Source organism: Corvus brachyrhynchos, unplaced genomic scaffold (genome assembly GCF_000691975.1).
Source record: "Corvus brachyrhynchos isolate BGI_N302 unplaced genomic scaffold, ASM69197v1 scaffold26, whole genome shotgun sequence".
NCBI classification, from domain to species: domain Eukaryota; kingdom Metazoa; phylum Chordata; class Aves; order Passeriformes; family Corvidae; genus Corvus; species Corvus brachyrhynchos.
In genome coordinates, this window is record NW_008239324.1 from 854,935 (window position 1) to 878,345 (window position 23,411).

The window sequence follows — 23,411 nt, forward strand, 5'->3', positions numbered from 1 at the left end:
TTGGTGGCTGGTGTGTCCTGGAGCGATAAGGGCACCAGGAACATTTTGAACGAGTAGGGTGACTTGCATTGCAAAAATTTGGAAATGCCCTCAGAGGAGAAAAAGCTTTGGAACAGAAAGAAAACTTCCAGGTTTTAGCTAGAGATGAAGGGATCAAGTGTATTCAGGTTTGGGATTTCTTTCCACTCTCTCCTGTGCTAAAATAAACATCATTTTTCTAAGGCCAAGCAAGATAGCAGCTTTGTAATTTATAGCCTCCTCCTGGCAAAAAGCCTCTCTCAAATGTACACCTGTGTGCCAAAGTGGATGTGAATCCTCTCTAGTCCACACTTATTTCTCAGAACGTTCATAAAATCATCACTGCTAAGTCAGTGTACATCATTTTTTGTATTTCAAAAACAAGAACAGAGAAGCTGTGAGAGGGCTTTGGAGGTGACAGATTCTTGGATGCCTGTTGCTTTTTACCAGGAAAAGCAAGACCGATTAAATCTCTGGAGCTTTGGTCCTTTGCCACCTTGGCTATCCCTTGCTGGGCTGTGACGAGGTCATGGTGTCACTCCACACTCAGGGTCTGTATTTATGTATTTTACACATCAGTCAAACCTCAGGTTTTAGGTTGGACTCAAGGATCTCAAAGGTCTTTTCCAACCTAGTTCTGTCTTTCTGTGATTCTCAAGTCTACAAGTTTCCTTCAATTTACACCATGGGGAAAGCAGTGGTGGTGAGTTCACTCAATGCGGGTCTCAGGGTCCAAGATGAGACAGGACTGATTTTAGAGATAGGACAGAATTTACTCCTTGCAAACCAAACTGCAGTCCTACTGTTGGCCTTCATGGTGTGACAACTTGACATTTGAGAAAAGAGCCCCTGATCCCCACCCCAAATAATTTCTCACATCCATAAATTGCATTTCTCGATTGCCGAAGTCCCGGTACCTGCAGGAGTAGACGTGGTTCTTGCGGACACTCCTCCTGAAGAAGCCTTTGCAGCCGTCGCAGCTGGAGGCCCCGTAGTGTTTGCCGGTGGCCCGGTCCCCACAGATGGAGCACAGGGAGCTGACACCATTGGGGAGCAGGCTGGTGTTTGCTGACTCAGCCGCGATGGCCTCTGCTGGCAGAAAATGGGGACAATTAGACACCCCTTTTAATGGAAACCTCAGCATTTATGGTTTGTGCTCTTCCCAAGCTCAGCTCCTTTGCTTCTGGTATTGGTGTTTCTCTTCACTTCAGTGATAAGAGTTCAAGCTGCATAACCCAAACGACTCCTGAGAATTTATCAATTATCAATACTTTTGTGGACACATATAAAGAAACCTCACCTGGATGTGAGTTTTATGTTTTTGAGGGATAGGGAGCCACCTCCTGAATGAGATACCTGGAGAACGTGGTTCAAAGCTGGTGTCCACAGCAGAAAATACAAAAAAACCTCATGGACTTGAATAAATAGAATGCAGAGAAGAAACAGCAGAGGCAGAAGGATGAATTACTTCATGCCCATGACAGAGGTGCTGAAGAAAAAAGACTGTTCTTGAGAGCTCCTCTGCAGCTGGAAAGCAGAGACAGCAGCTCCCACAGGGATCCCTTTAGTCCTAAGTCTGGTCCCTGCTCTGAAACTCCCTCTGAAGAGACTCATTGCTCTCCACGAGAAAGCAACAGAGGTGTGCAGGAAGATCAGATTTCTAAATTAGGGACCCAAAATTAGGTCATATGAATGCCCTCTCTCATGTCCTCCATTTGCACCCACTCATTTGGGGCAGGAATAGCTCTGCCCCTGCCTGCCCTGTGTGTACACACTGCTGAAAACTCCCCTTGGAACCTCTCCCTCGGCCCTAACCACCAGAATCGCTGCCCTCTTAATCCTCCTAATTTGAGGCACAGTTGGGGAAGGAAGAAACAGGAGATCCTTGCGAAGAGGCAGCTGACAGTGCTTGTATCTCTCCATCTGTTTGTAGAGCCTGACCTGGGCACTCACTACAGGACAGTTTTATGAATTTATCACACCTCTGGGAGCATGTTCTGTGCTCCAGAGGAGCCCATCTCGTGCTCCAGTGATCTCAGAAAAGTCTCTGGGACAAGGCACATCCTGACACGTCTCTGCGATGAGACGTCCTCGCAGCAGAGACAGGGAAAGCTCAGCTTAACAGTTTCTTAGAGAAAACTACTCAAAGGGGAGGAACTGCCATCTGATCTGCCTAGAGAGAGTTTTCTAATCCATAATGCATAAAAATAGCTCTGGTTAATCTGGGTACATATGCAGAGAGAGCGAGGGAAGGTTGTTTTTGTGTGTGAACACACTTCAAAAATTTATAGTGAAAATATTTGCTGTGCAAGGAAAATTGTAATCAACCCCCCCAAAAATAACAAAGCTAACAAAGCTTTAGTTTTTCAAAAACTGGGAAGTTTCTTAGCTAAGGCTAAGATATTTTTAGCTAAGACTTCAGTAATGCAAAGTTCAGACTTCCCGTCACCCCCTAAAATAACCCTTTTGGTTCATATCCACCTTCTGGTGTATGGATGAGTAAATAAGTGGGTTATAGCAGGATGGGAGCAACATGACAAGCAAGAATGACAGCACCAAAATCATTCTTAGGTCATAATGACATTTGAGATTTGGAATTGAGATTTGCCTCTTCCCAAAATCTGCGTAAGATGCTCCCAGCGCTGACATTTGTCAGGAAGTGACACTTGGGTCCTCTGGGGACGTTGTCTGTGTCAGACGTGTTTAAGAGTAATTTCGGTTGATTTTTAGGGGTTTTCTTTGCAATGACTCTTGATTTTATTTTCCTTAATAACTCAATATTAAATGAGCTGTACAGAATATTCCTTTGAGGATAACTGCAGAACATTTGGGCATCTGTTGTTCCATCCATTTTTTGAAGGAGCATATAACCATAAACAAATGCACCGAGTGTGTAGGATTCCGTTTAAAAATTTTGCACAACCAAAAAAAAGATAAGGCAGCCAATTTCCTCTTCACTCCACTCATGCTTTCTCTAGAGTTTAGAGGAATCAAGTCAAGTTTAGGTCTCCAATGAACCCCTCATCCTTCAGCTAGGTCCAGACCACAAAACATTCCTGATGCTGCAAAGTATTTACTCAGCAGAAAAGCTTTGTTTTTTCCTTTATGTGAGTCGGCCATGAGAATCTGCTTGCTGATATAAGGAAGGAATTAATAATCCGGCCTTACACCAGGGATTACTGAAGGAGGAACCATCAGCACTGTGTGTGAGAGGGCCTGTGGAAATTAGCAAACCAAATTTTGCCCTCACTTGTATCCATGGAAGCACAAACAAACCACCAGTGAGTCGGGTGGCTCTGTGTTAGGGCAGTTCCACAGCTAAAAGCTCAATCCCTGGGAAGGATCCACGTGTCCTTTTCAGCTGAATTGGCTGAATGTGACCAGAAAATTTAAAAAAAATTAAATAAATAAAAGGAAAGCCCTAAGCCAGAATGCACATTAATTAGGATGATAAATTTTAATTACAAAATCCTGTCACCAGCTAATGATGGGTCCCAAATGAGAATTAGCTCAGAGAAGAGCAAAACACAGTGGATCTCGCAGGCACCAGAAGATTCTTTCAAACCCAGCCAGTGTTTGGGTTTTTCCTGGACTGATCTCTGCAAGGAAAGGCAGAGGAAAGCCAGCACCCCTGGCAGCACAGTCCCCTCACTGCCTGTGCAATCTGCTCCGTGTGCTCCATCCCTGCCTGACACAAGGCAATAACCTGAACAGTTCCTAAGCTACGCCATGGTGCCTCAGAAATTTCCACTGGAGAGATGCACTTGATTTTGTTCTCCAGGAAGAGACCACAACTCATCTTGACTTTGTGGGGCTCTGAGCTGAGGCTCTGCTTGTGGCCAGACTCCTCACTGGGGCTGTCCCCAAGGTTCACTGGCAGAAATATCTGAAGTGTTGACCATTTTTTGTGAGTTATATATAGTCAGTATGCAGATTGGGAGCTGTCTAAGGCTGAGAAGATCATCCTAGTGGCTTCCTCAGCTTTGGGGGTAGCCAAGCTCACAACTGAAATGCACACAAATTTTTATTACCTACTGCCTCTGGATATAAATCATTGCCTAACCAGGGCTGAAGTGTTAATGCCAGTTTTACAGTGATAAGAAATGACACTGAGGATGTTCTCATGATACCTGACCCCTGCAGTGCTTTTCCTTTCAGTTCCATTATGGACTACAGCTCTTCTAGATGCACACACTTCCATCTCCCATTGTAAAAGAGAATTGTCTTGCAATACTTTCCAGAGTGGCTTTTACCTACTCAGAAATCCCAGTTTTGGTGCACAGAATTTGCAGTTAACAAATCCCCAAGTTACACATGCTGGGCTAGAATGTGAAGACATCACAAGTATGGGTTGTACACACACAGAGTCAAACTCGGTGCCAAAGCCAGCATTGCGAAACCTGTACACACAAATGTAGGGCAGGAGGGGGTTTAAACCCTGGCCACGTGCAGGTTGCCCTCTTTCTACATCAGCTTTCAGCAAATAGAAGGGTTTTTGAGATATAAAACAAAGCTGTGACTTAGTGATCCCAAATCCTACAGGAACGATGATGAAAGGGCCAACCGGAAAGGCCAGAGCTGTTCCAGGCACTCCTGCAGCTGGAGGGATGGTAAATCACTGCCAAAACATCTCTGGTGGCTTTTGCATGGTCTGAATTGGGTCAGACTGCAGCAGGGCTGGGAATAATTTCACCAACCTTGTGCCAAAATCCCAAGGATCAGTGAGGTGTGTGTGTGCTGAGGCAGGACAACAAGCACCACCCCGGGAGAAAGCGCTCCCCGACTCTCGACAGAAGAGTTGGGGCTGCCCTGCAATAATGCTTCATATCTTAACCACAATGAGAGCTCTGACAAGAACATTAACCACACAAAAGAACCTGAGAACAAGGTTTGTAGTGCCAGCCAAGGCAAAGGAAACAAATTTGTACAGAATGGGAAAATTTCTGCTGTTACAACACATATTTCTCAAGGGAGAGACAGAATTAGAAGTGATTTTACTCCTTTCCTTTTGCCATCTGTTTAAACCAAAATATTTTTTATATCACTCCCATAAAGTGTTCTAGTCTTTGTTTTGAATTAATTTTGAAATATTTGGCAAATTATGAGCTATTTGAAGGTGGAAAATCCAAAATACGTATCTGGGCAAATCTCAGAGTGATAGCAGCTTCCTGAAGAAGAAACATCTAAGCACAAGAAGTGCTCCAGAATATTAATCCACCCAAAATTTTGGTGAAATAATGTTCTGAAGAAGGAAAGAGTTGGTTTCAAGAAAGCATGACCTTATTTGACAATATTCCAATTTTCACTTTTGGAATTGTTCAAAAGGTAAGAAACTGAGCTGAGTCCTTTAAAATAAATATTGCATCTCTTCCTGTTCGTGTTTATAGAGGGCAAAGCTGCCATCATTTAGTAGGGAAAATACAGATGAGTCTTAGGAGAGATATAAACAATCTTAAAGAAGTCCAGTATAATTGTGAAAAATACCTAAAATGAGATTGTTTCTTGATTCTAACAAATTTCAAAATATCTCTGAAGCTACGAGGAAATTGTGATTTTGAGTTATCTCAGGGGGCTGAACTCAGCTGGACAGCAATAGATTTCCAGGCATGACCATTTCAGGCCTTTTTTGAAGTTATTTTTACAAACTGTAGAAAAGGACACTTACCCAAGACAAACAAGCTAATTTCAAAGCAGCTACTTCCCGAGAGAGCTGGTTAGTCATTAACAGCTAAACAAATAACACAATACCGAGCTCGATAAAGTTCAGAAAAAAGCTCAACCTGTCAGTTCCACTGCATGAATCAACAGAGAGCCCAAACAGGCGTTGCTGGTTCATTTGCAAAATTATATCAAATTTTGAGGAAATTTGTGCCGCTTCAAAAAGTGAAAAATATCTTGTTGTTCAATGGGAAGTGACAAAGTAAAACCTCTGTGTTAAATACTATTTCTGGAGTAGGATGGGAGATGGAAACCTTTCTGCAAGAGTAAGGAGTAAGATCCAGTCTATCTGGAGATGGCAAAACCTATATACATTGAAAATCCTTGATTTGGGGACAGCCAGAGCTTTACTGAAGTCAACTTTAAATTCAAGTTTCTTTAGGCCTTTTAACTTGCCTCCTGACCTCCCTCCATGCCCCACAATAATAACTCTAATCATTTTATACTGTAGGTGATAGCCCTACTGAAACTCTGATTTCTTTTGGTGAGCCAGTTAACGAGCAAATGTGAAAATCCCATCTTAATTTCACTAAGCTCCTTAACAAATTAAAAGAAAAGGCTGCCAAAACTCTCCAAAGGGATCGCTAACGTTGGAATCTCATTCAGTTACACGATTGAGTTCATGCAAAATGACCACAATGCCCTTTAGTTTAACACAGTAAGCAGTTGATTTCACAGAATACAGTTCACTTTATGTCAGAGTATTTTTGACTGCAAAAAAATTAAGTATTACACAAAGCGCCTTATTCCTGTGAAGGAAGCGGAAGTCTCGGCGTATAAACACTTCCATCTCCCAGCCAAGTCCTTTTGTGCCCTAAAAACTGTTGGACCATTTTGGTAGCCAGAAAAAAACTATGAGGCAAGTAATCATTTGGATATTGCTTCTCAATCCAGGTCCTTGGGACCAACTTAAACGGGACACACAGTCACAGGCAAATGCCATTTGGCACGACATGTTTTCCTGAGAATTAAATATCAACCGAAGTCATATACGGGAATGAAACACACGTTTTAATGAGAAATATTGGTAATTACTCCTCTCATAAGCAATACAGGGGGACAAACACAGGGAATGCCATGAAGACCTCTACCAACATCTGCAAAACCTGGTGGGCTCTTCAGGACATGACGCTCAGCCCCCCAAAGAAAAGAATAACCCAAAATGGGACTGGTAAGCGAAGGGGTCACATTTCAGCCCAAACAAAACCACGGATGCAACAGAGGTTGACAGGTCAGCTGCTTAAATATTACCCCTTCCACCCTTTGCCCCACACCTCCCACCAGCCTTTCCTCGGCGTCCAGCTTTATAACAAAGATAGTGGAGCTTATTTGAGAGGAAATGAATAAAAATCTCACCGGTGTTATTGGGGAGCACACGAAGGTTGTCGAATTCCAGCATGGTATAAGAGGAGTCCAAGGAGTCAACATAATCTGGCATATCCATGTCCATGATGGACTGACAAAGCTTCATTATTACTTGACAACAGCGAGGGAAGCAGCAGAAACAGCCCTGCTGTCAATCACGGCCAAGGTTTCCTCTGCAAAGAGAGACACCCCAGTCCCGGCAATGACAAATCATTACCCAGCTCTGCCCGCAGTCCCCTCCCCGTGCCAGGACAGAAGGGACGAGGCCAATCCCTCTGGCGCAGTCCCCTCCCTTCCCGGGGTGCATCTCGCTCTCTCGCTCCAGATAAGGTGATGTAGATAAGGCCTAGACTCAAACGCCTTGGATTGCATCTTCGGGTCAATATAGCCGGATTTATGGCAGCTCCCGGACAAACATTTTGAGAAGGGCTGAGGAGAGGCCACTGCACACATGTGTCGCTCTCCCAGGGCAGAGCAGTGGTCACGTCCAATCACCAGTTGTCACCTTGCTTGCCTACCAGCCCTTGGAGAAAGAGCAAACGGTGTCACTTGAGGCTGATGAGGACAATAAATCCATGTCCCACTGGATGAAGATCATCAAAACAGGTCAGCACTGAGAACCTGAGTCATTTCCGTGAGACGCCACAGTGCTTACACTGGGTCACACCTTGAGTCGCTACTGGAAGGGGAAAATGAGGCTTCATTCCAGCTGCACACATGGTTTCACCCTGCTCCATAGGCAGAGGCGAGGTGGAGGAGGTGACTTCCACCCACCACCCTCCATCCCTCTCACCTGTGTCTTCTTCCCGACTCCAGGCAGCCCCAGAGTCCCAGAGCCCCTGCTGGGGAAGAGCTGGGCTGTGGTTGAGAGTTGTCATCGTGAAAGGTTTCAAATGATGGCAAATGATGGAAATGGAAAAGACTGGGAGGAACTGGGCAGAATCCCTAGCAGATGTGTGGTGTTGCATTGCACGCTGACCCACGCCTGGCTTTTCTGGGAAAGGTCCATATTACAGAAATTCAATTCCAGTTCTTCCCCGCAGGCCTGTGGCGTTTGGGCTGGGGTTTTTTTTAATTTACTGAATTTTACACAAACAACCTTTTTTTGATTTACACAAAAGTTCTTTCCTTGTTAAGACTCATGAGATGTGCTTCAAAAGAATGGAAATAAAACCCAGCCATGCAAAGCCATACAGTTTGGAGTGATTGGTTTATTCCCACTTTGATCTTCCAGATGCCCTCCCTGACATTACAGCTCTCTCTCCAGTGACGTTGTTTTGTGTCAGAGGGTCTTTCCTCTCCATGAGCTGTTCTGAGAGATCCAGGTCAACATCCTGTTGAATCTGGAGGAAAAGAAGAGTCTTGAGAAACAGGAAGATGCGTTGCCAGAAAAGGAGCCTCGGCCAAAAGGATGGGATTGCCAGACTGCTGAACTCTCACTGAACCGAGGAGCAGGCCGGCCCCATGGATCCCAGCAATCTCCAAATAGCAAGAAATATTCCAAAATCTGAGGTTTTAAGTGTCTTCATTATATTAATTTGATTTAATCCCCATTTCACTTTTATTTTTTAATATCTTTTCATCTCCTGGGGTTTTACAGTGGACATTGCAAGGGGTTAACTCTAGAAAGGCTTTTCCTCTATAAAGATTGGGTGTAGGAACTTTTAGCTATACTTTCTTATCGTTTCTGGGGAATAAAATAATTTCATGTGCCATATTTTCCTTTTCCTTCTTTCCCTTTTTAAGAACGTGTTGTAACCAGTGGTGCACAAATGACTCCTTGCTTAGATAAGACATTATGTTTTTATCCTTGGACTGTGCCCCAGGCTCCCAGTAATGCCAGCATCAGCTAAGTTGGGATCTGATTACTCGTTCTTGCCTCTTACTCAATGTCAGGCTTGATTATTCCCATTAATCTGGCTCTTTTTTTTTTTTTAAACTGAGCTGTGGGCACAATCCTGCCTGATTCTCAGAACTCTGCTACTATTACAGCAAAGGGTTTTCACATTTCTACAATTCCAGGAGAGTTTTTTTAATGGATTTCTCACCATTAAAATAGCCATTTTGGTATTTACCAAGCTTTTGGGCAGCTGAGGCTCAGAGAGGAGAACTCAGGGCTCCTGCCTTGATCTTGTTGGCTTTAGAGATCTCTCAGCATTTTCCATCCCTCAGTACAATGTGAGGGTTGAGGATAATTTCCAAGGAAAGTTGTGGGATGAGGATGTGCTTGGACAATTTTCATTCTGGGAATGACAAAAGGTTATAGAGCAAATTTCATAGTTCAGGACTAGATTTCAGCACCACATCCACACTGATAATCAGGACTGACTTGTTGTGGAAGGTGGGGTTGGAGGGACAGTACATGGCATTTGTTCCAAACAGATGTCAGTGCCCTGTTCCAAACCACTCCTGAAGATGGACAAAACCTTGCTGAGGTTTGAACAGTTTCTTCTTTTTCCTCTCCCTGCTTTCTTACATCACTTTCTGAGTCACAGCTGCAATTCAGCTGGGACCTACTCAAGGCTGGGGCTGAGTTTTATCAACATCAGGAGACTCAGAGGTGGCCTCACATCTCCTGAGCATGACTGCTCATGTCACAAGGAAGTGACAATGGCCCAGCCAAGAGCCAGGAACCTCAAGCTGGTTTCTTTTTACCTTACCATGATCCAACCTGACAGAGCAGTCAGGGAGAGGGGAAGAGAACTCAAATCCTTTCCAGACTGTGACCGCAGAAAGGATGGATTTGAGTAGAGATTTGTGAGGCTGACAAACACTTTCTGCTGAGACACTTCCCAGAGTGTCCCTCTTTTCCTTGGGTGCTCAGGCACTCACCTGCACAGGCATCTCAGGTGGATAACCAAGGGCAAAACTGGCTGGTATAGCACGTTCTTCCCAGTTTGGAAATGGATGTCAATCCTCCTCCATATGGACATAACCCTCTTTCCAATGTGTTTTCCATTTATCCCTGTTTTGACTCTGAGGCTGGATATAGCTGGAGGGTGCAGGGGAAAGGGGAGAGCAGAGAAAGAACCAGAGTTAAGTTTAATAAAAATAATACGAGTGTTCAAAGTTCATGCTCTGGGAATGAATCAATGTGGATTCTCCTATGTGAGGGCACAGGGCAGGCTCTGAAGAACACATGGTCCCAATAAGACAGCACACTTATTCCTAGAAATAAAATTCAGGTGCTTTTGGGAACGCTTGTTAGACAAGATGAAGTGCAACAAAGATAAGGACGCTTAGATTGATTAAGAGAGAACACAAAGTACTGTGGGCAGGGTGTCAGAAATAACATTTCCTTGGAGAGGTAAGTGATTGGGGAAGATGTTTGCAAGCCATGGAAGCTGCACATCCATCTTTGGAGGATGATTTTAAAGGAAATTAACTCAATGCTGCATATGGGGAGAGGTGTCTGAGAGACTAAAACTTAATGAAGGACTTGTTGCTATGCAAAATGGTGAGGCAGAAGTCATTAACTGTATTTTTGGAACAGAAGTTTTCTGCTTTTATTCATAGAGAGCCATTTAAAATCCCCTACCACTGTTTTGAAATTTTCTTTGACTGAAATGCAGCACTAATTACAGTTTTTTGTGAACTTGCAGGGTTCAGGAAAAGGATTTTTATGCAGTGAACATAAATCCATCAATGATCAGGTGGTTCTCAGAAGCAACAGTAGCTATAATATTACCTACCTGGACAGGTGGTGCCTGGATAAAAACAATAATTTAGAGACAGAAAGCAGCAAGGCCCTTTTTCTGGGCAATGTATAATTAGAAACAGTGTGCTGCTGAGATTATAAGCAGTGTGAAATCATATCATTAGCGTGTAATTACCATGGCAGACATTTCAAAGTTATCTAGAAGAGATGTTATTAAATCAATTCTCCCCTTTCCTGGGTGCAGTTTGATATTTATGGTACAGTAAACAGGAAAATGTCTCTACATTTTCAGGTATTTCTTATTACAATGAACATTACATTTCCACATGTTGTAACTTCCACTGTGAGGGGCTCCTTGTTCTTCCAGCTGTTATCTCCCAAAAAGATTTTGCCTGTGTAGTGATTATTCATAAAATAAAAATCATTTAAGAAATTTCACAAGTCCTGTGACAGACCTGATAGACGTGGGAGATCATCACCCATCATACAGGAGGATGGAGGGGAGAAAAGCAAAATATCAGGACCTCCACCTCCTGTCTCTGCAGACAAACTTATTTTGATTTACTGCTGCCAAACACATTCATTTATCATTTACTCATTTTGCTTTAGAACAATGAGGTTCACTCTTCCATAACAACCCTTTGGAGTAAATAGAAACTTAAACAAGCTCCAATCACTATGCTGGAAAGAATTCCTTTAGGACAATTTAAACAAACAAACAAAAAAAATCTAAACCACAACACAGCCTCAAAAAAAAAAAAAAAAAAAAAAAAAAAAAAAAAAGGCACAACAACAAAAGATCAAACCCAAACCAAATTAAAAAACCCTTAAAGAGCTCTTTCCAGCAGGCTGGAATGCTGGATTCTGGTCTTTACAAACTGTCAAGTACAAATCACCTGGAGACCCCACTGCCAGCAGTGACTCCACGTTGGCTAATTCATGAAATTCCCAGTTATTGCACCGAATGTTCAGTACAGATGAAATCTGACTTGGATTTGGGGAATAAATCTGAGATGTTTTACATTCTTCTGATGACCAAAGGTCAGGCCGATGACTTGTTCTTTCTGAGTTAACTTAATTTTTGTTCTTGGCTGCAGAACACTTGGCCAAGGCCAGACTTTCAGAAGCACAAAGGGCTCCTTTTGATTCCTAAATGTGAAGCCGCCTGAATTTCAGTTCTGTTGAGAAACAGGAGCTCCCGCTGGGAATAACAACTGGATTTGCAAAGATGGAGCCACAGGTCACTGGTGATTTAGAAATAAATCCCCTTTTTTGGACACCTGAGTGAAATCTGATTAAAAATCTCATTTCCCCTACGTGGGGTCCAAGGCCTTTTATAAACCTGTCCCTGCCTGGCAAACGCTTCATAGCCAACACCTGATGCCTCCATGCACCAGCTGGAATTTCTCTTCTTTGTTTTCCATGAGCAGAAGTAAATTCGCAGAAAAAAGAAATGGCTGCAATATTTTTGAAAAAAAACCCCAATGTTTTTCCTCACATCAACAACGACCTCTTGTCTCTTTTCCTTTCAGGGACTTCTTGTCTCTTTTCTTTTCTGGAAAGAGATCAGCTGATCAACACTTGAAAAAATTATGGAAAAACAGGAACAAGTTTCGTTTAATACTCTTTTTATAGAAAAAAAGAGTTGTTGGTTTCATTTGTAATTGAACTTTGAAGGTCGCTGAAGGGAGGGAAATTAAAGTATTTAATTATGAACAAAATTTAAAGTACTGAAAGGACAGAAACAAAACATTTTGCTTCTTATTTTTGTTTGTAAATGTTAGGTATGGTACCAGTTTCTGACTCAAATTTGGGACCCTTGGCAACCTTCTGAAACTAAAATGAAAGTTATGTCCTAGGGAGCAAAACTGACAAATTTGTGGGTACAACACATTTTATCTGAAAATATAAGAATTCAGTAGAGATCATATCTGGCACCATCAACTTGTGAAAACGTCAACACATTTGTGAAACTTCACCTCACTCACCAAAATTAAGATGGGACTTATTTCAACGAACTCATACTGCGTTTCACAGGTGAGATTTGCACAGTTTTTCACTCTCTGGCAGGCAAATGTTCTTTTTCTAGTTATTTCCTACAAAGATGGAAACTTTTTCCTGGGCTGGGCTTACATGTGAAAATCCAAACTCAAATAATTTGCAAGAGTTTGGGCTGAGCTCTGCTCTGTCTCAGAGCAATGCAGCCCAAATTCCTCCAAATTGTTGATATATCCAACACTGAATAGAAACTGGAAAACAGCTTTGGAATATGCTGTCCAGAGAACCAAAACATGGGGGAAAGACCATGAAATAATCAAACTTCCATTTCTGCCCTCATTTTCCCCTCACTGCCCTTGCGATGAGTTGTTCCCATGTGTTCATCCAGATTTTGTCACTCACAGAACTACGAGGTTGCATCAGAGCCCCTTCTCCAGACCACCATCACGACGTTCTCCTAATTTTCACCATCCCAAACTAAGATTTCACACATGGATTGGAAGATCAGTATCTCTTCAACCCCTAAAGAAAAATTGGCGTGTCATAGAACTATAGAATTATTAAGATTGGAAAGGACCTCCAAGAGCATCGAGTCCAACCATGCCCCCAGCACTGCCAAGCCCACCACTTACCCATGTCCCCAAGTGCCACATCCACATGTTTTTTAAATCTCTGCAGGGATGGTGACTTCACCACTTCCCTGGGCAGCCAGTCCCAACACTTGATAACCCTTTCCATGAAGAAAATTTTCCTACTATCCAATCTCAACCTCCCCTGGCTCAACTTGAGGCCGTTTCCTCTCCTGCTGTGTCCAGAGGGTGATTCATCCCAAACTCAGACAGGTGTCCAAGAGACCTCGGAGGAACTGCACGGCAATGCCAACCTCCCTAAAGAGAGCTCACGGGCAGTTTAGGTGACTTCCACTCAACCTGCAAATTTTATGGGAGGTGAAGTCACAGAAGACAAGCTCCCCCTGCCAAGAATGAAAATGACACATGGAGCCATCGGGAATTAGGTTGGATTCCTCCACCGTGGGTGACATCGGCCTCTGAATAAAGCAACTAGCAAATAAATAAATTTTAAAAAAGTAAATACCAAATAAATAGCAAATAAATAAAAAATACCAAATAAATAGCAAATAAATAAAAAATAAAAAATAAATAGCAAGCAAATAGCAAATATCCCAGCCTGAGCCAGAGCTGGCAGCAGGAGAGGAGAGAGGAGCCAGGGAGAGCATTACCTCACCCGCCGTTGCTGGAGTAGGCATGGGACTCATCTGGAGCACTCCACTGCCTCTGGGCAAGTTTTTGGCTTTTCCTGCTGGAAACACTGTTTAATCAGGAGCAACCAGCCTTGAAAAGAGTATTTGCTGTGACTCCCACGTCCCCTGTGAACAGCATTCCTGACACCTCGAGCTTGTTCGGCTGCGGTGTTGACACTTCTTCAGATCTGTCATTAGCTCAGCTGAGGAGAGAACAGAAATGCTATTCAAGGCCCAGCTCCATCGTGGGAGGTTAGGAGTGCAAATCCTCGCCTTGCACTGAAACCATGATGAGTGTTTTATGTCGGTGTTGTGCTTTCTATTTTAGGGAATGCCTTTATGTTACAAGCCCTTTTCTAGCACGTAAAGCACCGTTTTTAAGGGATTCTTCTATCACTGCCATACTCATTTATCTTAAACTCTAATCTCCCACATTCCCAAAAATTAACCCAGGACTTAGATTTTGCCTTGTATCTTACAAAGGCCAAGCTCTGAGTTTAAAAGAATTTACCTTGTCCCTTGTTTTTCTTTTGCATTTTAAGATTTCTGTGGTGGAATCTGGATCCAGTTTTATCACAAGAAAGATTCAAATGTCACCAAAAGCCACCTTTTCCGGTTGTAAGATTTTTTGCAAACCATTCTCCTCAGTGTCTTCACACTGTGTTTTTGTTATAGGAGATAAACCAACAGATGTTATCTCAGAGTATCACCAAGAATGGGTTGACCTTTGACTGTGATAACAGGAATCATCATCAGATTTACAGTAAACTCAACAACGTTCCTTCCAGGGAAATGATGCAGTGTTTTGTTGGATAGTTTTGATTTCTGTTTCTGTCCACCAGATTTTCTATCTTTGCCATTCTTCAGACAAGTTAATAATTCAGGACAAAGATGGAATTCCTCCAAAATACTCCTTTCAGTGTTGTCTTCTAAGTAAACTAAGTGCAAATATAAACATTTCAGAGAGGAGGCAGACCACTTAAAAAACCAAAACAAAACTCAAAGGCTAGGTCCATTTCATCTGCAACAATCCATTACCTATTTGCACATCTGACCTTGCAGCTCTTGCACACACACAAACATTTTGTTGGAGTTCAGCATCAAGGGTAAAAGGGAAAAATCCTCAACCAACATGTTAAGTACTCTGGAGAAAAACTTTCCATTTCTGCAGGGGACTGGAAAGCTGAAACAGGCACAAACCTAAGTAAATATTGATTTTTAAATTTTTTTTTTTAATGATGGATTATCTATGTTTATTGTGTTGAAATTGATGAGGCTTTGGAGAAAACATCTATGAGTCATAATAGCATCAAAAGTGTAAAGTCAAGAAGAAAAATGAGAAAACCTGTAGGAAAAGATCACAGAATTACAGAATATCCTGAGTTGGAAGGGAAGAGAATCATTGAGTTCAGCTCCATCAGGTCCAATAGCTTGTTCTAGAGAACTGAGGCACAGGAGCAATCCCTATTTTATCTCTTTTTAAAACAGGAGATGAGAAACCCCAGTAATTCTGGGACTCGTTGCTTGTCTCTGCTCTCCAGCTCTGCACCCAGAGGTCATTAAAAATATCCATCTCAGCTGGACGTGGAGAGATAGAAAATGAGACTCATCAGCAAAGATTTAATCCCTCACTGGTGTTCAGCAGCTTATGCCCTGACTCCTTCACAAACCAAGGCTCTGAGGGACATGAACTGCACTCCAGTCTCTGGAAACGTGGGAAAGCAATGCTGGTGCTGGTTGGGTGCATTTTTGTACCCTTACAGTCTTTAGCACACTCCAGTGTGTGAATCATCTCTAACAGGTTGTCCATCCTATATCCCATGGAGACTTTTGCTTTTCTGTTATTTCTAGTAAGGGATATGTTTTAAAATGCCTTAGGGACCGTGGAGAAACCGTAGAATCATAGATACAACATAACAATTCAACAGTGTCCATAAGGGAAGCACTGGTTGTTCATCAATAAGACACCTCTTACTCAACCCCTGGAGCTTCAGGATTATGTGTTCATCTGTTGGAGAGGGCATTTGGAGATAGGACAAAGGGGTGATGCCTTTAAACTGCAAAAATTTAGGTTTAGATGGGATATTAGGAAGAAATTCTTCCCTGTGAGGGTGGGCAGGCCCTGGCACAGGATGCCCAGGGAAGCTGTGACTGCTCTTGGATCCCTGGAAGTGTCCAAGGCCAGGTTGGACAGGGCTTGGAGCAACCTGGGATAGTGGAAGGTGTCCCTGCCCATGGCAGGGGATGGAATGGGATGATCTTTTTTAAAATCCCTTCCAACCCAAACCATCCTTCACAATCCAAAATGACAAGTTACTTTTAAAGTATTTGGGACAAATTCAGACATTTTCCTTTCTAAGAGATTTATCCCCCCCCCCCAAAAAAAAAAGCAGTAAGCAGACATACTGACGTGTGGAAAGATGCTTCTCATGACTTTAAATTGGAGAAATTATTGTAAACATCCAGCTATATTTTCCCTATAAGATCCATTTTTGAACACTTCAGTCTCTTCCAGACTCTCTTACTCATAATTGCTGCTCTCTTAGAGGGTATAGTAAAAGCAAGTGACTGTTTGCCAAGTGACAAACACACACATACAAACCCCTGAGCCTCACAGATGTTTTCAGGAAGCTGCAACCCCTGATAAATCTTTGCAGACCACTGAGATGAATAATATTTGTGGATGCATTTTTGAGGCTGCCAAACTGGAGAGGTATTTGTGGCTGTGGGCTTTGCCACTCACATGGAAAGTATGTTTTCCCTATATCCATCCTATAGGCTATATTTTGCACATCTGCCTTTAATTAGAACCATTTCATATCTTCAAGAATATGTGACATCAAATGAGTCATTTAGAAATTGGAGTTAACCAGCAAATTATGCACTCCTCTGTTTTTTCATTTGTGAATTGCCACTGTCGACATTCCCTCAGGGCAGAGTTTTTTAGCAAATCTGGGGAACCCAAGTGTATGGCAAATGTCACAGGCCTGGGGACAGATCAGACCTGCATTTTTACACCATATACCTACTTACTACAGCTATTTCTCCCCTGACACATGGAATAACCTAATCTCTGTCTCTTGTTTGTTTGTTTTTTTTCCTCCGGATATTTCAGGGAAGGAATGGGAAAACCAGCCTTAAATCCTGGAGGAGCTCTCCAAGCCAAGCTTCATTTCTGATTTCAGTGATGCTTAAAGCACAACATGAGGTTGTTATTCCGTGGTCCCTTGCTGAAACAGGTCACTGTGGCCTCCCCTGTTAAAAGCTGCCTGCCAATTATATTTTGCTCCAGGCCAGAATTCTGCATAAAAACACCAATGAATTATTAGCAGAGGGAAAAGGCTCTTTATTGCTCTTATTTATACTTCAGCAGCACTTGGGGGATGGAAGCCTCCAGCCCTGGTGCTGTTCAGAAATGCTGCAAGAAACAACCCTGCTGATAATAAGTGCAGCAGACAAGAAGTGAAGAGGAGAAGTGAAGAGGGAAACCAGAGCAGCTCAGTCCCAGATGCGCATAGCCCCCACCAAATCCAGTCACTGCATTGTGAGAATCACCCAAATCTGATCTCACTGCATGGAGAGAGTTTAATCAGCCAATTGTTTTAATTGGAAGAGGAGCTGATTCACAGAACTGATTTCACCACGAGAAGGAGAAAGAATGGGACAATTACTGAGAATTATTTAGCAACGTCTCACGAGCCATTGGAGTCTCCATGAACTCAGAGTGAAACTCCATCACCAGGGACTGGAATAATTTCATTTTGGCCTGAATTTCACTGATGGGTATACAAGGTATATATAAAACAAATTACCTGTCACTCTGGGACTCTGTTTTCCCAATTTTATACAACAGCTCCTCTCATCTTTCTCCTGGACATCGCCAGCCTTGCTGCTTTCTTCCAGTTAGGACTTTCTGACTGGCATTGGCCCCCAGGAATGACAACCAGCCTGGCAAGCCACAAGCAATTTACACTCCACAGTTGCAATATTCCCTTTATGCACTTAGGTTTTGGCCCATTTTTCTCTCTATGGTTATGCAACACTAATTATATTCAATTTTTTTCCAGGGGAGTTGATAGAAACACATCCAAAGGCATGTTTCCCTAGGCAATAGCCTGCTTTAATAAATTCTGGTTGCACTGGAAATACTGGTATTTTAATCTGCAAAACAGAGATTAGGCAAAAGTTTCTAATATTGCTTAAGCACTTCAAGCCAAGCAGCAATTGCATTGTACTTTAAATTAAACATGAGATTTTCATGTCATTCTAAAGGAGGGTGGATACATTTCTTCACCAAATGTATGTTCCAATTGTATATTCACGATTTTAGATCGAGACACGAAGAAAATAACCAACATTTGCTGTGTGCACAGCAGGTGACACACTGATCCATTGCTAAACCCCACATTTCTGATCAAGCGTATTAAATATTTTTACAGAAATTTAATCTAATCCTTGCTTGAAAAATAAATCCCAGACAAGAGCAATAAGGATAAGGGACTTCTAGAGAAAGCAATGCTTGCTCAGGCAAGATGGATAAATTAAAGGCAAGTTGGATAAAGTAAATAATGAAGTCCACACCTTCAAAAATTATTTTTCTGTCTATGTTCTGTTAGCAGGCAGAGGCCTGGACATTGTGATAATCTATAGACAACCAGATTTAACTTCTGGGTAACTTATCCCAGTAAGAAATAGCCACAATTTAGGGGGAAAAACCATTCTCTTACATCTGTGCATGTCGACCTACAGCAGCAGTATTGAAACCAGCTCACCTAAAGCAGGGTCGTTCTGGATTTACCATCATTTTGAGCAGATTCTCTCCCAATTAAATCTACCCAGAGCATGAAGAAACCCTGCTGGTAATACAAAAACCATTTTGCTTCACTTGCTCTCAGTTTTCAGCAGCACAAGGACACTCAGCATCAGCCATGGATACCCTGGAGCACTGGTGAGCATGGGAACCTTTCCTGGTGCAGACAGGACCTTTCCAACTTTGCACACCAGATATGAGTTTGGCCTGGCTAATTTAACAAAATCCACTTTAAAACCCCTAATCAAGCAGGAAAAGGTTGCTCAGATGCTCAGACTTTCCTCTTACTCAAGATGGCAGCAGAGATATTGAGTCACCGAGCAGAGCTGGCTCCTGGGTTTATTTTCTGCACCTCTAACAGGGCTGCTGCCAGTGCCTGGAAACAGCTTCGTTCTGGAATGGAACAAGGCAGAACCCAATAGAAAATAAAACAAGGGAGTCGGGAGTTCATTCCGGATGTTCCTTACCGTGTCCTGTTGCTCCTGGCCGTGTCCTCTGCTTTCCACACAGGAACACATGATGTTTGCACAACCTCCTCACAGAAATGACTTGTCTCCAGGTTGCAGCATCAGAGAGACAAACCAGAGGAGTATCCTGGAAAAGGAGAGATGGGTGATGTGAAACAGATGTTTTCCCTTAATTGCTTATTGCAGAGGCAGCCCAGTAATTAATCCACCTGCTGGGCTTCCACAGGGATAATTACTCACCCAGTGATCCCAGCCAGCTGAATTTATGTTTTCCATGCCTCGTTATATCCGTCTCTGCCCAACAGTATGCCCCAAAGTGCTGCACAAGTGCCACACTCATATGAATACCCATCTCCTTCTTGCCTAGAGAAGCTGTGGCTGCCTCTGGGTCCCTGAAAGTGTCCAAGGCCAGGTTGGACAGGGCTTGGAGCAACCTGGGATAGTGGGAGGTGGATTGGAACAAGAGGATTTTTAAGGTTCCTTCCAACCCAAACCATTCTGACTCTGCAGCTCTAGGTGCAGTGAGGAATACAGGTATTTTCAACGCTGCTTAGCTATAAAGAGTCACATGGAAAGTAGGGTTTTCCAGAGAATCTAGAGATGTTAATTAAAAATAATAGTATGGTACATGTGAGAGCAGAGCTTACCTATCACATGAGTAAATAATTAATGTCTGAAAATCCCTGTTTCTTCTAAGACCACTTTAGTCATAAGAACTGCTCAGAAACACACAGTGAAGGTCTCTGAATATCCAGGTGATGTGAGAGCTGATTTTTAATCTGCTCATAAGTTGCTATTCTAAGTCACGTTCAGCACAGAGCAATGGTTGGTGTTTCCCTATCATTTTCCCCAAATATTTCAAGATTTGCACTCAATGGCACTGGTCAGTGAGGAGCGAAGCCCTTGGTAGTGAGTTCTGATCGTGGTTAACATGCAATTAACAGCTACAAAGAGTTAATTGAATGAAGGAAAACAGAAGTTTCAAGGGATCTCCGCTTCTCACCTAGACCTTGGAAGCAGGGGCAGCCATGCCTCCAATGCTCCAACAGTGGGACTGGATCCTTCCTCACTGCCAGAGGAATTTGGCTTTGATGGATTGACTGGTGCACAAGTGACAGGAGGTGAAAAATTGTCTCTGACTGCACTTGATAGGGCTGGAAACAGAACGTGACCTGAGCTCCAAGCGTGGTTCTGGTCCTCATTAGCACCCTTCATCTTCCCTTCTTTTCCAGGGAGCTACTTATTTCTGAGCCTCAGGTGAGAGCCAGCACCAGCTGGAGATAATTTAGTCCTACTTCACTAATGTTGATGTCTCTGGATTTAATATTGGCTCTTCTGGAACCCTCTTAGGGCCCTTTGGCTCAGTGAGGTGGCTCAGGTAGTTGTCCTGAGCATAATATTTTGTTAACCAAGAGGGTGCAGATCTATTTCAAATACAAAACAGGAATCTGCACATCCAGGACTAACAAAGCTCCCCATACTCTGCCACTGCTGGATGCTCAGCAGCCCTCAGCTGTGGGGAACATCTTCAAAAGCCTTTCAGGCTTAACTAATGCCTGCTGGAGAAACACTCAAAACCAAAATTAAGTCCTCAGAGGGAAAATTCAGTGGCTGGAGAGATGGATTTGGATGTGCTGGGAATGCAGAGAGGAGTGAGAGTTGAGCTTTGTCAGGGTGGTCACCAAGCACTTTGCTCAGTGGAAGAGGCATCCAGATGCAGCCAGTCAGCCCCCACTGCTCTCCCCGTGGCTCCTGGGAATACCTGATCCAAGGGACCCAAGCAATGGCCTAGGGAGAAGCTGGGAGAGAGCCCAGATACAGCAAGTTATGAGAAGAACAGACAAATAACTGAGGCACATCACAACAGCCTTTGCCCATACCCTTGGCCATGGAATATTTTTCCTGCACTGTTGCTCCTGAGCTCTATCCAGGGGTGTTCCCAGCCTTGTCTCACCTGCAGTTCCTGTGTGCAGGATGATGTGGTACAGAGGGACATCAGTGATGGACAGGAGATACCAAAAGCGTCCTCATCAGTGCTATAAAAACCATGGGCATTATCCCAGGACCAGAACAAAGGAGGGACACAAAGAGACTGAAGAAACCTGTGAGTTTACAGTAACTTTAGTTTTTTCACAGACTCCCCTCAGCCATGTTGAGCAAAGCCAAATTTAAAATATCTTTTTGCTTTAATTTCAAAGAGTTCAGTTTGGCGCCTGCCTTGCACATGGCTCTGGTGGGAAATGCTGGTGTGATGTATATCACAAACAGAGTTTTTCCTTCAAGCCCCTCAAAATCTCATCTGCTTTATCTGTGCCCGCTCTCACACCCAGTCATTTATGCAGGTAACTGCAGTCCCCTCACTTGCCAGTGGCATGGAAAAGCCCTGGAATTAACCCAGCAGTTTTGATGTCTGCAGTAATTGTACTCTGCCTCCTCTTTCACGGAGAAAAAATTTGCTACAATACTCAAGATAAAACAAATAAATCCAATCTAAAAGCCCATCTAATTGAATTAAATGAAAGTAGCCTCTCAGACTGCCCGTTCTGTGAATCACATTATCTTCATGTTTACTGACTCTTTGACAGGAGTCTAAATGATCCCAAATCTAATCAGAATAAATCAACTAAACAAAAAAAAAATCCCTTCTAAAGAGGACAGACGTTCTTAACAGTCATCTGGAACAGATTATTCCTCTCCAAGTAGCATTGTTGATACTGAAAGTGTGGTAACAATATCCTTTTCTAATGTGGCTCTGCTGTGGCTCCATCCATAATAAAACCAGTCGATGCCAAAGAACCCACTTAGCATGACAAGCTTCCCAAAACCTGGATTATTTGTGTAAGACTCTGATTTGACATTCTGAGCTCCATGATCTGATGAAATTTCTTCTAATATTTTTTAAGGAGACCAAGGAATGAGCATCACCTAATCTGGGGAAATGCTTGTGTTGAACCGTATACCCTCCAAGTCCTTGTAAATCCTAAACGCTACTAAAGAGAGATGGAGGCTGAAAATCAAAACAACTTTCCCTGTTTCCAACCTTGTAAAGCCTAAAATAACTGCACCTTTTCCATTTTCTTGGGTATATATTGCCAGCTGTGCAGCATGGCTGCATTCAAAGCTTACCACAGGAAAAGCAGAGTAGACATTACTCTCAGAAATGATGGATCAACGTCATTCAAAGAACACCACCATTACACCAAATACTCCGTGAAGCCAAATAATATGGAGGGCTCAAAAGGAGGCAACTGAAACAAAACCACCCAGTAGAAAGAACTGAACACTCAGCATTTTTTAGCTCAAATACATCAAAGAGTGGCCTGCCAGGATCCCAAATGAAGGCATTTCTACCACAGCAATGGTGGTCAGTGCTGGGAAGGTGCCTTTTTTTCCTAAAAACCACCTCCACTTCTGCCACCTTACAGATATTTGTGTCTCATTGTCCAGCACTTTTCTGTCTCAAGTGATAAAGAAGTGATTAGGGGCAGAGAAATGGGGACTGCAGTTCCTTAGCAAATTGCATTTAAAATTATAGGCGTTCCATGACTTTAATCCTATTTTTTCCTTCTCCCATTGTCCACTTGCTGATGCAGGATCTGTTCCTGTCCTACTTACACAGCCTCAGTTTCTCGAGATGTACACCTCCACAGTTACACAAAAATTAGTTCTTCTTTGTAAAAGCTCTTCAGAACTTTGTGAGGAAAAACAAGGAAAACAACATCATTACAGACCCTGTTAGATGCTGGACATTACCAGTTCCAGCTGTTCTATCAGCCAAACACTTCCAAACTATTTAGCCCAGAGCAGCAAATCTCAATGAAAAGCTGATCAAAAAAAAAAAAACAAGAACGGGGGATGAGAAGAGTCAGAACCACTTCAGAACTTCTTTGAAGTCTTAGTCTTCCCCATCAGTCTGCTGTTCCCCGAGGTCACTGTGCTGTGCCTCAGCCCAAATGCCATCCCCTCACAAGAATTAAAGAGCCCTGGGTGCAACTTTGCATTGTTGCCTGTCCGCACTGAGGAGAGCAGCCCGTGATCCGCGAGAAGCCACAAAACCAGCCAGCAGATTTTGTCCGTGTGGTTGTTGGCAGCTGCTGGGACAAAACATGGCTTGGA

General features: G+C 43.0%; 1 protein-coding gene across 4 annotated transcripts in view; it reads right to left on the reverse strand.

Moving 5' to 3' along the window:
* The window catches only part of LOC103620093 (hepatocyte nuclear factor 4-beta), a 52,271-nt gene that overhangs the window by 17,945 nt on the left and 10,915 nt on the right, over positions 1–23,411 (reverse strand). For 2 of the 4 annotated variants that reach the window (XM_017741020.1, XM_017741023.1), the window contains 6 exons: positions 19,296–19,422; positions 13,998–14,221; positions 9,934–10,093; positions 7,895–8,444; positions 7,093–7,274; positions 936–1,110 (listed from right to left, as the gene is read on the reverse strand). In XM_017741020.1, coding sequence (XP_017596509.1) covers positions 936–1,110; positions 7,093–7,207 — 290 coding nt within the window. In that variant the 5' untranslated portion in view covers positions 7,208–7,274; positions 7,895–8,444; positions 9,934–10,093; positions 13,998–14,221; positions 19,296–19,422. Of the gene's footprint in view, positions 1–935; positions 1,111–7,092; positions 7,861–7,894; positions 8,445–9,933; positions 10,094–13,997; positions 14,222–19,295; positions 19,423–23,411 lie in introns of those variants that run through there. The other 2 variants (XM_017741022.1, XM_008638683.2) reach the window with 2 other exon arrangements.